General features: G+C 37.7%; 1 protein-coding gene across 1 annotated transcript; it reads left to right on the forward strand.

Annotated features, from left to right (window-relative positions):
- The first annotated feature begins 19 nt into the window (after positions 1-19).
- On the forward strand, positions 20-15,230 carry LOC129037208 (putative F-box/LRR-repeat protein 21). Its single transcript, XM_054489120.1, is given in 6 exon segments — positions 20-42; positions 10,159-10,381; positions 10,384-10,527; positions 10,992-11,114; positions 14,050-14,221; positions 14,590-15,230. Coding segments are annotated over 5 exon segments (1,302 nt in total). The 5' UTR covers positions 20-42; position 10,159.
- Positions 15,231-15,482: the final 252 nt, after the last annotated feature.

Consider the following 15,482-nt stretch of genomic DNA (forward strand, 5'->3'; position numbering starts at 1 on the left):
CCCGGCCCGCGAACTCTGAGCACTCGCGGAAATCCTTTAAAGGTAGCACATTTTTCGGGTGTCGCGGGGGCACCGCCGGCAGTGGCGACGTGGGGCGGAATGGGCTCGCTCTTTGGGCCCGGGAGGCGTGCGCTCGCGCCCTGGGCCACGTCGGGGCGTTCTCGGGCGGCTCAGCGCCCCCTGGAGCGACCCCTCCCGCGGCCCGGGGCCCGGCCACCCCCGAAGACGGGGTGAGCGGGGCCTGGCTCGGGCCGCAAGTGCGGACTCGCAGTCCCCGGGCGTCCGCTTTCTCGCTGGGCTGGGTTTCTGCAGTGCCGGGCGCCCATCCGGCCACCCCATGAGCCGCGCGTCTGGCTCTTCGGTAGAGTGAGCCTAGAAAGGGCGGTGTTCGTCCAGTGATCACTGATACCCCGAGGTTGCTTTTTGCATGACTGCTTGCAGTTAAGTTCACAGGAGTTTATAGTTACCACAAATGTCAAAAAGTAGCCTTCCCGCGAGCTGAAAGCGCTCATCTGTGCGCTCTAAGGTGTACCGTCTTTGTCTTTGGCGAGTGTACCTTTTAAGACGCTTCCAAGATAAATTGAAGAATAAATGATTATTATTTTCTCCCAGAAAAATCTTGCAAAAATGATTTCTGGAAACACCTGTGTTCGTTGTTAGCTCCCTTAGCATGCCCAGCCCGAGGCGGGCTCTCCCTGGCTCGGAAGGCCTCCCCGCGGAGGGCCTGGCTTGCTGTCGGCTCCCTTTTCGTTTCCAGAGTCGGAGACACGACTTTGGGGTCGATGTGGAGAGAGAAACAGATGCCCTAGGCGCCCCCCATTCAGGGATTTTCACAAACTGCCCAGTTCAGCTTTGGCCCTTGGGTCTCCAAAGGTGTTTTCAATCTACATATATTTGGAAAACTTCAGTTTTCATATGATTTATTTAAAAATAAGCATACATATTATGTTTATTAGGAAGTAAAAATTTTCTTTTAAAGTAGATATGTCCTAGTACCACAGAGAGACTTGAGTGTAGAAAATTGCTAAACCAGTGACAAAATGCCAGAACACTGCAAAGATGGCAACCACTGCTTTAGGAAATATTTGACATAAATATTTTTCATCTTTTATCTCCTTAATACCTCGGTGATATTTTTATTTGATTTGATATTTTAAAAAGAATTGTAACTTTTAGACTTAGAAGGGAACTTAGAGTCTTATGGGCTGCAAAGTACATAAATCTTTTTGACAACGTCTCCAACAAATTATGTTTTGTCCTTTGCTTGGATTATATTTAGTAGAAAGAGGTTTTGCCCCATTCTTTTGTTGGAAAAGTGTGTGTTTTTACGTGTTTTGGAGCGCGAGGCTTCAGCCCTCCTGTCTAGGCCATGCTTCCCCTGCCCTTGCACTGGTGACTAGGATTCCAGGCTCCTTAACACGGACCATCTGCCTGGGGCAACAATCTGATTGCTTATCATGAAACTTTAGGAAGGAGATTAAATAAAGGACATTTAATAATTATTTCCCTTTACTTTTGCTGCTCCCAACAAATTTGTCCACCCTTTTCAGATAATTTTGCATCTATGTTCTGTTATCTGTGGTATTCACCTATTATTTCTATTGTTGTGATCATTGCAAACTTGAAACTGTTAAAAGTAACTTCTGGGGATTCATTTCACCAATCTGGAGGAACCTAGTGATGGTGCAGAAGAGAGCTGCTTCCATGGCCTTTAGTGAGTTGGCTGTGGATGTTCAGTCAGTCTTCATCTCATCTGTCTTTGATAATCTTGCCCTCAAGAATACTGTGGCAATCTCTTAGATACTTTTAGAGGATCCCGTTCACGTAGTCACCTGATCTATCAAATTAGAAAATACATCAAAAAAGGCATTTGAGTGAAGGTGGTTAGTGGAGCTCCTCAATGCCAATAAACTTGTTTCATACTCTGAAATTGTGCTGAAGATCCATGTCCAGCTTTCTCTTTTCTCCCTTTTTGGAAGAATGGCTTATCACTTGATGGAGTCCTGTATTCTGGTTTTGTTCCCTACCTGTCCTCAAAATTCTCGTGACTATGAGACAGCCATCATGTTCCTTCAGCAACCAGGGAAGAAATTCATCTGATTCAGAAGACTTCAGTGAACTGATCTGAGATAGGTAGTGGTGCACCATCTTCTTATTGGTCTTAGGTAGCAACTCCCTATTGATATGTCAGTATTATGTCAGTATTTTCACATGAAGAATGGCCTATTGGCACAGAAATTAGCCATAAGTGTAACTCCGGAGAAAAGTTTCTGCAGTAAATGAAATTGTATGTCATCTGATTTGAGTTAACTAGTAACTTGACTTCTGTTTTATTTTTGGTGTTTCACTGAAAGTGTGCCCTGGAGTTCCTTTCCCTCTACTTCTGGAATAAAGGAAGGACAGCCAAGTGTGGCATTATCTGGAAAACAGTGGAACAGCAGGTGGCAGTGAGGAAATCAAATGGTAGATCGTGAGCTCAAATACATTCCCCTAGCCTGTCCTCCCCAGTTCTGCTTTAGGAGTTGGATTCAGAGAGAAATGGAAAATTAACAGGTGGTAGACAGTAGAGTTTTAAGGGAACTGTTTAGTAAATTAATAGGTTGCCTTGTTTAACTCCTCTGTGTAGTTGAGTTTGGTTTACAAAAGTAGTAGAATGTATTTATTTATGTTTACCTTATGACATTTATTCATGATGCCAAGGGTGTGAGTTTTATCCTGCTGTAGACCTATATTAATATTTTCTTCAATTCCCATAGACTTTCCTGCTAACTCTGACAAGTCATTTTCCTGAAATTTGGCAAACCTCAAAGAGAGTATGACTGAATCAATGCCATCTCTATCAATAGATATGAAATTATTTTTAAATATGAAGCATATATTCTATTAAGAGCAGACTAGTCCAACTATATTCATATGGGAATGATAAAATAATAAAAATCACTCATGTCTGCCTCTTTACTATAACTGTGGTGGTATTATGTGCTGCTAAAATCTGGAACTGGAAGATTTACACAGCCTGTAAACAAATAATTGTGGTCATGAATTCCCTCACATTTTTTGTAGTATCTCTCTATAGACATTCGTTAAAATATGGATTCTCAGAGTCCATTCACTCTTTGATCCATAGCCTTGGTAGAGCCTCAAGAATAATTCCTGGGAATCATAACAAGATTTCCGCTAACCATGCTAATTTTTTGGAGTTTGTTTTGTTTTTGTTTTGTTTTATTTTGTTTTGTTTTTGTTTTTGGGACAGGGTCTCACTCTGTTGCCCAGACTGGAGTACAGTGGCGTGATCTCAGCTCACTGCAACCGCTGCCTTCCTGCCTCAGCCTCCCAAGTAGCTGGGATTACAAGCGTGCACCACTACCACTCAGCTAATTTTTGTATTTTTTTTTATTTTAAAAAATTTTAAAAAGTTTTTTTAATTTTATAGATGGGGTTTCACCATGTTGGCCAGGCTGGTCTTGAACTCCTAACCTCAAATAACGCACCTGCCTCAGCCTCCCAAAGTGCTGGGATTACAGATGTGAGCCACTGCGCCCGGCAGAACTAGTGTTTTTTCGTGTGGTTTTTTTGTTTTTTTTTTTTTTTTTTTTTTTTTTTTTGATATGGAGTCTTGCTCTGTCGCCCAGGCTGGAGTACAGTGGCGCGATCTCTGCTCACTGCAAGCCCTGCCTCCCGGGTTCACTCCATTCTCCTGCCTCAGCCTCCCAAGTAGCTGAGACTACAGGCGCCTGCCACCATGCCCGGCTAATTTTTGTATTTTTAGTAGAGACGGGGTTTCATCAATGAGCAACAACAAAAAATAGTTTTAGAATCAATAATTTCTAACAAAATCCTTCAATATATAGAGTGATATATAAAGAGCCTAAGCATAGAAATTATTGGATGTTTATTTATGTATTCTGATGAATGTGTTTTTGTGGTATTTTACCAAGATAGGAAGTGAAATCAAATGGATGTTGGTGAGTACCGCACGGCAACCATTGCTTCATTTCATGGTTCAGAGTGAACTCTAATCTGGAAGCCTTCCTTAGTTAAGAAAAGCTTGAAAAAGAAATGATCGACTTTTTAAATGGTCACATATCTTTAAGCTAGAATGTTTAGATTAATGTTTTCAAGCTAATAAAGATAAATTTTTCTAAAATATATTTTACAGTGTACATAGCTATAAAATCATATGAAGTTTTTGATTTGTGGATGAGCATAATCTTTATGCTCGGAAGATTACACAACTTAAAAGAAAATTAACTCATGATTTGGCTCTCCGTTTGTCTGTTATTGGTGTATAAGAATCCTTGTGATTTGTGTACATTGATTTTGTATCCTGAGACTTTGCTGAAGTTGCTTATCAGCTTAAGGAGATTTGGGGCTGAGACAATGGGTTTTTCTAGATATACAATCATGTTGTCTGCAAACAGGGACAATTTGACTTCCTCTTTTCCTAATTGAATACCCATTATTTCCTTCTCCTGCCTAATTGCCCTGGCCAGAACTTCTAACACTATGTTGAATAGGAGTGGTGAGAGAGGGCATCCCTGTCTTGTGCCAGTTTTCAAAGAGAATGCTTCCAGTTTTTGCCCATTCAGTATATTGGCTGTGGGTTTGTCATAGATAGCTCTTATTATTTTGAGATACTTCCCATCAATACCTAATTTATTGAGAGTTTTTAGCATGAAGGGTTGTTGAATTTTGTCAAAGGCCTTTTCTGCATCTATTGAGACAATCATGTGGTTTTTGTCTTTGGTTCTGTTTATATGCTGGATTACATTTATTGATTTGCGTATATTGAACCAGCCTTGCATCCCAGGGATGAAGCCCACTTGATCATGGCGGATAAGCTTTTTGATGTGCTGCTGGATTCGGTTTGCCAGTATTTTATTGAGGATTTTTGCATCAATGTTCATCAAGGATATTGGTCTAAAATTCTCTTTTTTGGTTGTGTCTCTGCCCGGCTTTGGTATCAGGATGATGCTGGCCTCATAAAATGAGTTAGGGAGGATTCCCTCTTTTTCTATTGATTGGAATAGTTTCAGAAGGAATGGTACCAGTTCCTCCTTGTACCTCTGGTAGAAGTCGGCTGTGAATCCATCTGGTCCTGGACTCTTTTTGGTTGGTAAGCTATTGATTATTGCCACAATTTCAGCTCCTGTTATTGGTCTATTCAGAGATTCAACTTCTTCCTGGTTTAGTTTTGGGAGAGTGTATGTGTCGAGGAATTTATCCATTTCTTCTAGATTTTCTAGTTTATTTGTGTAGAGGTGTTTGTAGTATTCTCTGATGGTAGTTTGTATTTCTGTGGGATCGGTGGTGATATCCCCTTTGTCATTTTTTATTGCATCTATTTCATTCTTCTCTCTTTTTTTCTTTATTAGTCTTGCTAGCGGTCTATCAATTTTGTTGATCCTTTCAAAAAACCAGCTCCTGGATTCATTAATTTTTTGAAGGGTTTTTTGTGTCTCTATTTCCTTCAGTTCTGCTCTGATTTTAGTTATTTCTTGCCTTCTGCTAGCTTTTGAATGTGTTTGCTCTTGCTTTTCTAGCTCTTTTAATTGTGATGTTAGGGTGTCAATTTTGGATCTTTCCTGCTTTCTCTTGTGGGCATTTAGTGCTATAAATTTCCCTCTACACACTGCTTTGAATGCATCCCAGAGATTCTGGCATGTTGTGTCTTGGTTCTCGTTGGTTTCAAAGAACATCTTTATTTCTGCCTTCATTTCGTTATGTACCCAGTAGTCATTCAGGAGCAGGTTGTTCAGTTTCCATGTAGTTGAGCGGTTTTGAGTGAGATTCTTAATCCTGAGTTCTAGCTTGATTGCACTGTGATCTGAGAGATAGTTTGTTATAATTTCTGTTCTTTTACATTTGCTGAGGAGAGCTTTACTTCTGAGAGATAGTTTGTTATAATTTCTGTTCTTTTACATTTGCTGAGGAGAGCTTTACTTCCAAGTATGTGGTCAATTTTGGAATAGGTGTAGTGTGGTGCTGAAAAAAATGTATATTCTGTTGATTTGGGGTGGAGAGTTCTGTAGATGTCTATTAGGTCCGCTTGGTGCAGAGCTGAGTTCAATTCCTGGGTATCCTTGTTGACTTTCTGTCTCGTTGATCTGTCTAATGTTGACAGTGGGGTGTTAAAGTCTCCCATTATTAATATGTGGGAGTCCAAGTCCCTTTGTAGGTCACTCAGGACTTGCTTTATGAATCTGGGTGCTCCTGTATTGGGTGCATATATATTTAGGATAGTTAGCTCTTCTTGTTGAATTGATCCCTTTACCATTATGTAATGGCCTTCTTTGTCTCTTTTGATCTGTGTTGGTTTAAAGTCTGTTTTATCAGAGACTAGGATTGCAACCCCTGCCTTTTTTTGCTTTCCATTGGCTTGGTAGATCTTCCTCCATCCTTTTATTTTGAGTGAACTCCCATTCACAAGTGCTTCAAAGAGAATAAAATACCTAGGAATCCAACTTACAAGGGACGTGAAGGACCTCTTCAAGGAGAACTACAAACCACTGCTCAAGGAAATAAAAGAGGATACAAACAAATGGAAGAACATTCCATGCTCATGGGTAGGAAGAATCAATATCGTGAAAATGGCCATACTGCCCAAGGCAATTTATAGATTCAGTGCCATCCCTGTCAAGCTACCAATGACTTTCTTCACAGAATTGGAAAAAACTACTTTAAAGTTCGTATGGAACCAAAAATGAGCCCACATTGCTAAGTCAATCCTGAGCCAAAAGAACAAAGCTGGAGGCGTCACGCTACCTGACTTCAAACTATACTACAAGGCTACAGTAACCAAAACAGCATGGTACTGGTACCAAAACAGAGATATAGACCAATGGAACAGAACAGAACCCTCAGAAATAATACCACACATCTACAACTATCTGATCTTTGACAAACCTGAGAAAAGCAAGCAATGGGGAAAGGATTCCCTATTTAATAAATGGTACTGGGAAAACTGGCTAGCCATATGTAGAAAGCTGAAACTGGATCCCTTCCTTACACCTTATACAAAAATCAATTCAAGATGGATTAAAGACTTAAATGTTAGACCTAAAACCATAAAAACACTAGAAGAAAACCTAGGCATTATCATTCAGGACATAGGCATGGGCAAGGACTTCATGTCTAAAACACCAAAAGCATTGGCAACAAAAGCCAAAATTGACAAATGGGATCTAATTAGACTAAAGAGCTTATGCACAGCAAAAGAAACTACCATCAGAGTGAACAGGCAACCTACAAAATGGGAGAAAATTTTCGCAACCTACTCATCTGACAAAGGGCTAATATCCAGAATCTACAATGAACTCAAAGAAATTTACAAGAAAAAAACAAACAACCCCATCAAAAAGTGGGCGAAGGACATGAACAGATACTTCTCAAAAGAAGACATTTATGCAGCCAAAAAACACATGAAAAAATGCTCACCATCGCTGGCCATCAGAGAAATGCAAATCAAAACCACAATGAGATACCATCTCACACCAGTTAGAATGGCAATCATTAAAAAGTCAGGAAACAACAGGTGCTGGAGAGGATGTGGAGAAATAGGAACACTTTTACACTGTTAGTGGGACTGTAAACTCGTTCAACCATTGTGGAAGTCAGTGTGGCGATTCCTCAGGGATCTAGAACTAGAAATACCATTTGACCCAGCCATCCCATTACTGGGTATATACCCAAAGGACTATAAATCATGCTGCTATAAAGACACATGCACACATATGTTTATTGTGGCATTATTCACAATAGCAAAGACTTGGAACCAACCCAAATGTCCAACAATGATAGACTGGATTAAGAAAATGTGGCACATATACACCATGGAATACTATGCAGCCATAAAAAATGATGAGTTCATGTCCTTTGTAGGGACATGGATGAAATTGGAAATTATCATTCTCAGTAAACTATCGCAAGAACAAAAAACCAAACACCGCATATTCTCACTCATAGGTGGGAATTGAACAATGAGAACACATGGACACAGGAAGGGGAACATCACACTTCGGGGACTGTTGTGGGGTGGGGGGAGGGGGGAGGGATAGCATTGGGAGATACACCTAATGCTAGATGACGAGTTAGTGGGTGCAGTGCACCAGCATGGCACATGTATACATATGTAACTAACCTGCACATTGCACACATGTACCCTAAAACCTAAAGTATAATAATAATAAATAAATAAATAAGTAAATAAAAATTAAAAAAAAATTAAAATATTATTTTTAACAAGTTACTGGTATTAATATAATACCCTAAATTACTTATTGCGATTCTACTATCAGTGAATTGGCAATTTAATGATATCATTAAATAATTTTAACAATCCATGCCACGTTCAGTGAGATTTAATATATAGCACAGTCCCTCTGTTTAGAACTGCAAGGTAGTTTTCTAACCTGGCATTTGAGTGATGTCTTTGTTTTATGTTAGCATCACTGGTTTTCAAGTAAAGGATTCTATTAAGGGTAACTTCTTTATAAAAACTTAGTGAAAATTTATCCATTTTGTAGATTTCCAGATGAAACGGTTACAAGCAAAATGTCAATGACTGTGCTCCACATCAGAGTTTAGAATCCAGCATCTGTTCTTGTACCTTACAGCATTAAGGAGTTAGCATTGAAGAGTAGTATATTGGGCCTTTTAAAATAGCATATGCTTTGAATTCTTGGTAGTCAGCAGTTTCACATAGTCTACGTAGTACTGCTGGACAGGGCCTAAGTCATGCATGTAACTGGTTTAGTCAGACTGAAATGTGTGTAGTAGCTCTTTTGCCTGATGCTTGAGATGCAGCTTTGTAACTATTTTTGCTTTTCATTTCAATTTTCCAAACCCTAAAGATGACTTTTAATTTTGTTCAATGACTTTATAGGTCATTCCTGCTTCTGGGATCCAACTCTATGTTGTGCTTAAGAAATGTGTCACATCAGACAGAGTGAATCACAAGACAGAGATATTTACCTATCACATACATATTTTATTAGATTTCAAGGTATATTTCAGTTGTAACACTGAATCTTCCATGTGTACATTCCTAACATTGCAGGGGTTAAAGGAGGGTTATATAGTTATATAGTTAACCAAAGTTCAATAAAGTTCAGAACCACTCTTACTATTATTTTGCCTTTCAAATAATTGTATACTTAAAATACTTTGTATTCTTACATAAAATATATGTACAAGATGACCATATATACTTGGACATATCTGGACTTCAAATTTGCTGGAACTTAGTTGCATCCCGAGCTGGCTAATACCTAGAGATTCATCATTTCTGTTTGGAGGGTAAGAATGCTCATTCCCTGGCTGCTTTACTGGAGAGGATCAGGTGTGTTGCTTGAACTAAGACTTTGTCCCTGCCATATCTAACTTCTCTGAGCTCCTGTGTCCTGAAAATTGTTGCAAATCATTTGAGTTTTTGTTAGAATTGTGCTTTGACTTAAGTAATGAAAACAGTTCAGAAAACTGCACTGGACAATTTAATATAGCAACACAGACTGCAACTAAACTATTTGCTGGCACTTTAATCCTCACAATGATCATATAGGTACTTTTCTTGTTGGAGATGAGGAAACTGAGGCTTAGAGTAATTTGTTCTGACAAGATCATATGGTTAGTAAGTAGCAGAGTAGGGACTTATCCAGACCTATGCTTTTAATTGTGTTTTACTATCTCCCAGACCTCCCATGTTTTTTTTTTTAAGGACAATTGCAATGTGATACTTCCTTCTTTGAAAGAGATAAAATACAATAATTGACTAGGAAAAAAAAAAATCTTGGGACATACATTGCTTCCTTGGACGTTTCCTCCTGGAAGCCTCCCAAGCCACCTCTTCCACACACAAACTCAATCACATGCATCCTCTTTTCCTTCCGTTGAAACTTGTCCCAACTTTGGTCATAGCATTTGTCACTGTATTTCACCATTTGACCATAGCTCTTTGAGAACAGGTTTGTACTTATTTATCTCTGTATCCGCAGCATGAGGTAGCACCTATCCATGCATGAAAGTAGAAGATACCTACTAAAATTGTATTAATTAAACAATTTTTCATTTTCTAATGTTATTCTGTACAGTTAGAGTGCCAATATTTGGTGGAAATGTGAAAAAAACTATCAGAAACTGAACATTTTCTAATGTTTACAGAATGAAGAGGAACAGTTTATCTGTTGAGAATAAAATTGTCCAGTTGTCAGGAGCAGCGAAACAGCCAAAAGTTGGGTTCTACTCTTCTCTCAACCAGACTCATACGTACATGGTTCTTCTAGACTGGGGGAGTTTGCCTCACCATGTAGTATTACGAATTTTTCAGTATCTTCCTTTACTAGATCGGGCCCGTGCATCTTCTGTATGTAGGAGGTGGAATGAAGTGTTTTTCATATTCCTGACCTTTGGAGAAAGTTTGAATTTGAACTGAACCAGTCAGCTACTTCATATTTTAAGTCCACTCATCCTGCTCTCATTCAGCAGATCATTAAAAAGCATTCTGCTAATCTTCAATATGTCAGCTTTAAGGTAAGAAAAATAAACATTAAATGGAAACCATGACTTACATTTCGTTAACAATGCTTTTGTATATCTAGAGCCTTATTTTGAGGCAGTCAGTGAATTTTGCAAATCATTTTATCCGAAGTGGTTTCCTGTTTTTCTGCAGTTATTTGCATCGATTGAAGTGTAGAACTTAAACTGTAATTGAAAAACTTAAAATGCAGTTTCCATTATTTGTATGCTGTTATTAAAATTCAGGTAATTGTAAAAGATTTGAAAATATGAAGTGCTTGGAAAGCTAATTTGTCATCATCTCTGTTTTTCATTTTATAGTCTCAGACATTTTGTATGAAGAAAAAATACTCATTTATATGATAGCTCAAAGGAATGAATAAAATTTTGCAATTGAATTCTACTAAATAATTACATTGCCAGTATTTTTGATAAATTATCTTCAGGAAATTATTCGAGATTAAAAATTGTCTGTCTAGGTTGACAGTAGCGCTGAGTCAGCAGAAGCTGCCTGTGATATACTCTCTCAGCTGGTAAATTGTTCCGTCCAGACCTTGGGCTTGATTTCAACAGCCAAGCCAAGTTTCATGAATGTGTCAGAGGTAAGGATATTATGCGTTTTTGGTGAGCTATACTAAAATCCCTAAAGACTGCCAAACTAGGCAAAAGCCATTTTTTTCTAAAGACAGACCCTCTCCTATCTGTATTCAAAGTATTATTTAAAGCTGTTTTCTGTTGACTAGCACTTATTTTTGCAAAAATAGTTTATGCATGTTTTCATTCTTTAGATATATTTTGTAACTGTAGTCATTGTTACCACAGTGTCATTAATATAAAATTTGGATATTGTGCTTATTCTATTTAAATAACAATTTATGTAGTTACTTTGAACATAGAGCATGTAGAGGCAATAGTGGGTGTTTTTCCTGTGATTCTGTGGCCTTTCTTTTGGAGGTGGAACAATATGATATTTAACTAAATGAACTACGCTTGTTAGCATGATGTTTACATTCATGCAGTAGAAACTCCAAAACAAAAGTGGCTTAAAAACATGATCAAAGTATATTTCTCTCACATTAAAGAAATTGATAGGTGACAGTCCATAGCTGGTATGAAGGTGGAAGGAACCTAGGTTTCTTCCAGCCACTCCACTCTCTCCAAGGTGTTTCTTCAGGATGACCATCTGAGCTCCGACCATCACATCCTTGCTCTGGGGGCTAGGGTGTTAGAAATGGGGGAAGAAGGGTGTGCCTTCTCCTTATCAAGGAGACTACTCGTAAGTACTACACAGTGTTTCTGTTTACCTCTAAGTCTGGCCACACCAGATTCCAGGGAGTCTGGGGAATCTTTGAGCTGGGTGGCAGTGTGCCCAGCTAAAAATTGGGACTGGATTAACAAACAAAGGAAGAGTGGTTGCCGGGAAGCAACCAGCCACACTCTGCCATAGAAACTAATACCATATTCTCCTCATTCAGGCTTCAACCTGAATGCCATCTCCTTGGAGAGCCCCTCCTTAACCATTGTGAAAATGGCACCTCCTGCTCCAGTGATAATGTACTCTACCATTACATTATTTTTATCTTCTTCATGTCATTCATCAGTACTTGAAACCACCTTATTTATTTAATGTGTTTATTCTCTTCTCCTTATACCAAACATAAACTCATTGAAGGCAGAGATTCTATTTTGTTTACCATTATAAATCCAGAGTCAGAATAGTGCCTGATATATGATAGGCATTAAATTATGGTAGTTGGTAAAGCTGGCTAATGGAAATTTTCCTATGGAGGAGGATAGAGGAATAGCAGCCTCTCTCTTATAAACTGGGTCATGGCACTCTTCTAGCAAGTATTTCTGCTGGCCTGTTTATCTTCTAAAGGGATGTGCTGAAAAAAATGGGTCATTTAGGGATTAGAGTAATGTAAGTAATCTGATGAAATTTACCACTTCTAGATAGTTATTTCCTTGTTTATGAACTACAGAATCAGATTACCGTGAAATTCTTCTTATATTCTAAAAGCTGTCTCTAACGTTGCACATCAGCTTCCAGGGCCAGCTTCTAGGTTAGCTGATGCAGTCACCAGAGCTAGATACCAGGAATTAATTAGCAAGCTTCATTTCAAGCTCTGCCTCTACTGTTTAAAGTGAGCTCTGTGGCTTCTGGCAAGGTCACAGATCTCTCTGAGACTCAGTTTTTTTAATCTGTTAACTAAGGAAAAATAAAAGTATAGCATTTTGCTAAGAATAAATAGTACTAAACTAATATATTGCTATTATAATGAAATATGTACTCTAATGTTTTTTAAAGTCGTCCTTCAGGACTAAAGCAGTCAGTTGACAGTTGATTAAAGGGAAACTAAACCTTGTATTTATATTCCCCTAATAATTTTGGCACCATAAAATTTACTGAAGAAGTTTAGCCTTCTACCATTTGAAAATATGTGCAAACCAGTTTACAATGAGTATAAATCAATGTTTTCTTATAAATTAATGAACATTTATAACCAATTTGGTCATTCTGTTAGGCATAATAGAACCTTTGGTAGAATCCAAATTGATTGATTTTAAAAAGGGAAAAGTGATCATGTACAGATTTGGTTTCCAGACTTTCTATCTTTGCCAAAAGATACTGAATCTGAAAATTTCTGAAATTCTACTCATTTTCAGATCAAACTAGAAGTAAGCTTTAGTCTGTCAGTCTTCAAAGCATATACGGCTTGGATTTACTTTGGATAATTTGCTAGGAAAAGCATGTCACTGAAGATTGTGAAATCTTATAAAATGAGTTAAAACCTCATTTATTCATTCAACAAATTTTTATCGTCCATTTGTGCCAGATACTATTTTAGGTGCTAGACATACGGGAGTGGATAAATCAGATAAAAATTCTGTTTCTTCTAGGGCAGGGGTCAAAAATACTCAGATAGCAAATATTTCAGGCTTTGGGGGCCAAGTAGTTACGTTGCGACTACTCAACTCTAACACTGGAGTCTGAAAGCAGACACAGACAATATTTAAATAAAGGGCATGGCTGTGTTCCCATCAGACTGTATTTAGGGACACTGAAATTCAAGTTTCATGTAATTTTCATGTCATAAAATATTATTCTTTAAAAAATTTTTCCAACTATTTAAAAATACAGAAACCATTCTTAGTGAGCCATACAGAAACAGACCATGGGCTGGATTTGGCAAGTTGTCTGTAATCTACCAACCCCTGTTCTAGGAAATAAATATATAATAATTATGTCCTTTTAATATTGAAAACCAAATCCTTAATTGAAGTAATTGGAAGACATGTTTTATGAAATCTTTGAAGCTTTTTTTCTCACTATTTCATTTATCAATTATAAAAAGTATAAAACTCTACTTCATTATAAAAATATCTTCTACTGGAAAATGATTCTGTGGAAACAGCCGTATGTTCATGGTTCTTACTATGTTATCATTAGCATGTATTGATATAGTTTTAATGAATTACTTAAAGCTGTACATTTTAAAATAATGTTTTCATAATTTTTTCTTATTGCCATGCAAGTCTCGTTTTGTGTCAGCACTTACAGTTGTTTTTATCAACTCAAAATCATTATCATCAATCAAAATTGAAGATACACCAGTGGATGATCCTTCATTGAACATTCTTGTAGCCAATAATAGTGACACTCTAAGACTCCTAAAAATGAGTAGCTGTCCTCATGTTTCATCTGATGGTGGGTTACATTTTTTAAAGCTAGAATGATATGATATTTTTATTACAATAACTATAAAGATGCAATTTCCTTTTGAAAATTATATGCCTATGAAGCATAAATTATTTAAGTAAGTTTTTTCAAAAGATTTCTTAATCCGCAAGGTAGGTATAGTTATAGTAAGTTTCTCCTGAGATATTTTAATTTTACATATATACATATGCTTTTCATTATATACATAATACCTCCTGGCAGCCATGCTCTCAGAAGTTATTAGATAGCTATTTTCACAAATAATGAATAATTAATATCAAATTTAAATTTACAAAATATTGTATTAGGATCAGTATGATTCTTTGTTCTTAAGAATTTTCCCCAACTTCCCACAGGAATTCTTTGTGTAGCTGATCACTGTCAAGGCCTTAGAGAACTGGCATTGAATTATTACATCCTAACTGATGAACTTCTCCTTGCACTCTCAAGCGAGATTCATGTTAACCTTGAACATCTTCAAATTGATGTTGTGAGTGAAAATCCTGGACAGATTAAATTTCATGCTATTAAAAAACACAGTTGGGATGCACTTATTAAACATTCACCTAGAGTTAATGTTGTTATGTACTTCTTTCTATATGAAGAGGAATTTGAGACGTTCTTCAAAGAAGAAACCCCTGTTACTTACCTTTATTTTGGTCGTTCAGTCAGCAAATCGGTTTTAGGACGGGTAGGTCTCAACTGTCCTCGACTGATTGAGTTAGTGGTGTGTGCTAATGGTCTTCAGCCTCTTGATAATGAACTTATTTGTATTGCTGAACACTGTACAAATCTAACAGCCTTGGGCCTCAGCGAATGTGAAGTTAGCTGCAGTGCCTTCATCAAGTTTGTAAGACTGTGTGGGAGAAGGCTAACACAGCTCTCTATAATGGAGGAAGTTTTGATCCCTGATGAGGATTATAGCCTAGATGAAATTCACACTGAAGTCTCCAAATACCTGGGAAGAGTATGGTTCCCTGATGTGATGCCTCTCTGATAATGGGCTGCGAAAGATTCCGAAATTGTTGCTGTTTTTTTAAATCAGTATGATTAGCTGCTTTCTATCTAAGCAAATGTAAATTTTAAAATGTGTTGCTGCTGTATTTTAGGTCAAAGATTTGATTGTTTGCAAACTGTCTTAATGGATTGCTGCAGAAACATTTGAAAAAAAATAAGAAATTTGAAAAGCAAGAAATTGCTGTAAATAGGGCACAAGCCCTGTACGTGGATTAGATGGTCGATATGCCAA

This window comes from Pongo pygmaeus, chromosome 4, assembly GCF_028885625.2.
Source record: "Pongo pygmaeus isolate AG05252 chromosome 4, NHGRI_mPonPyg2-v2.0_pri, whole genome shotgun sequence".
NCBI lineage: Eukaryota > Metazoa > Chordata > Mammalia > Primates > Hominidae > Pongo > Pongo pygmaeus.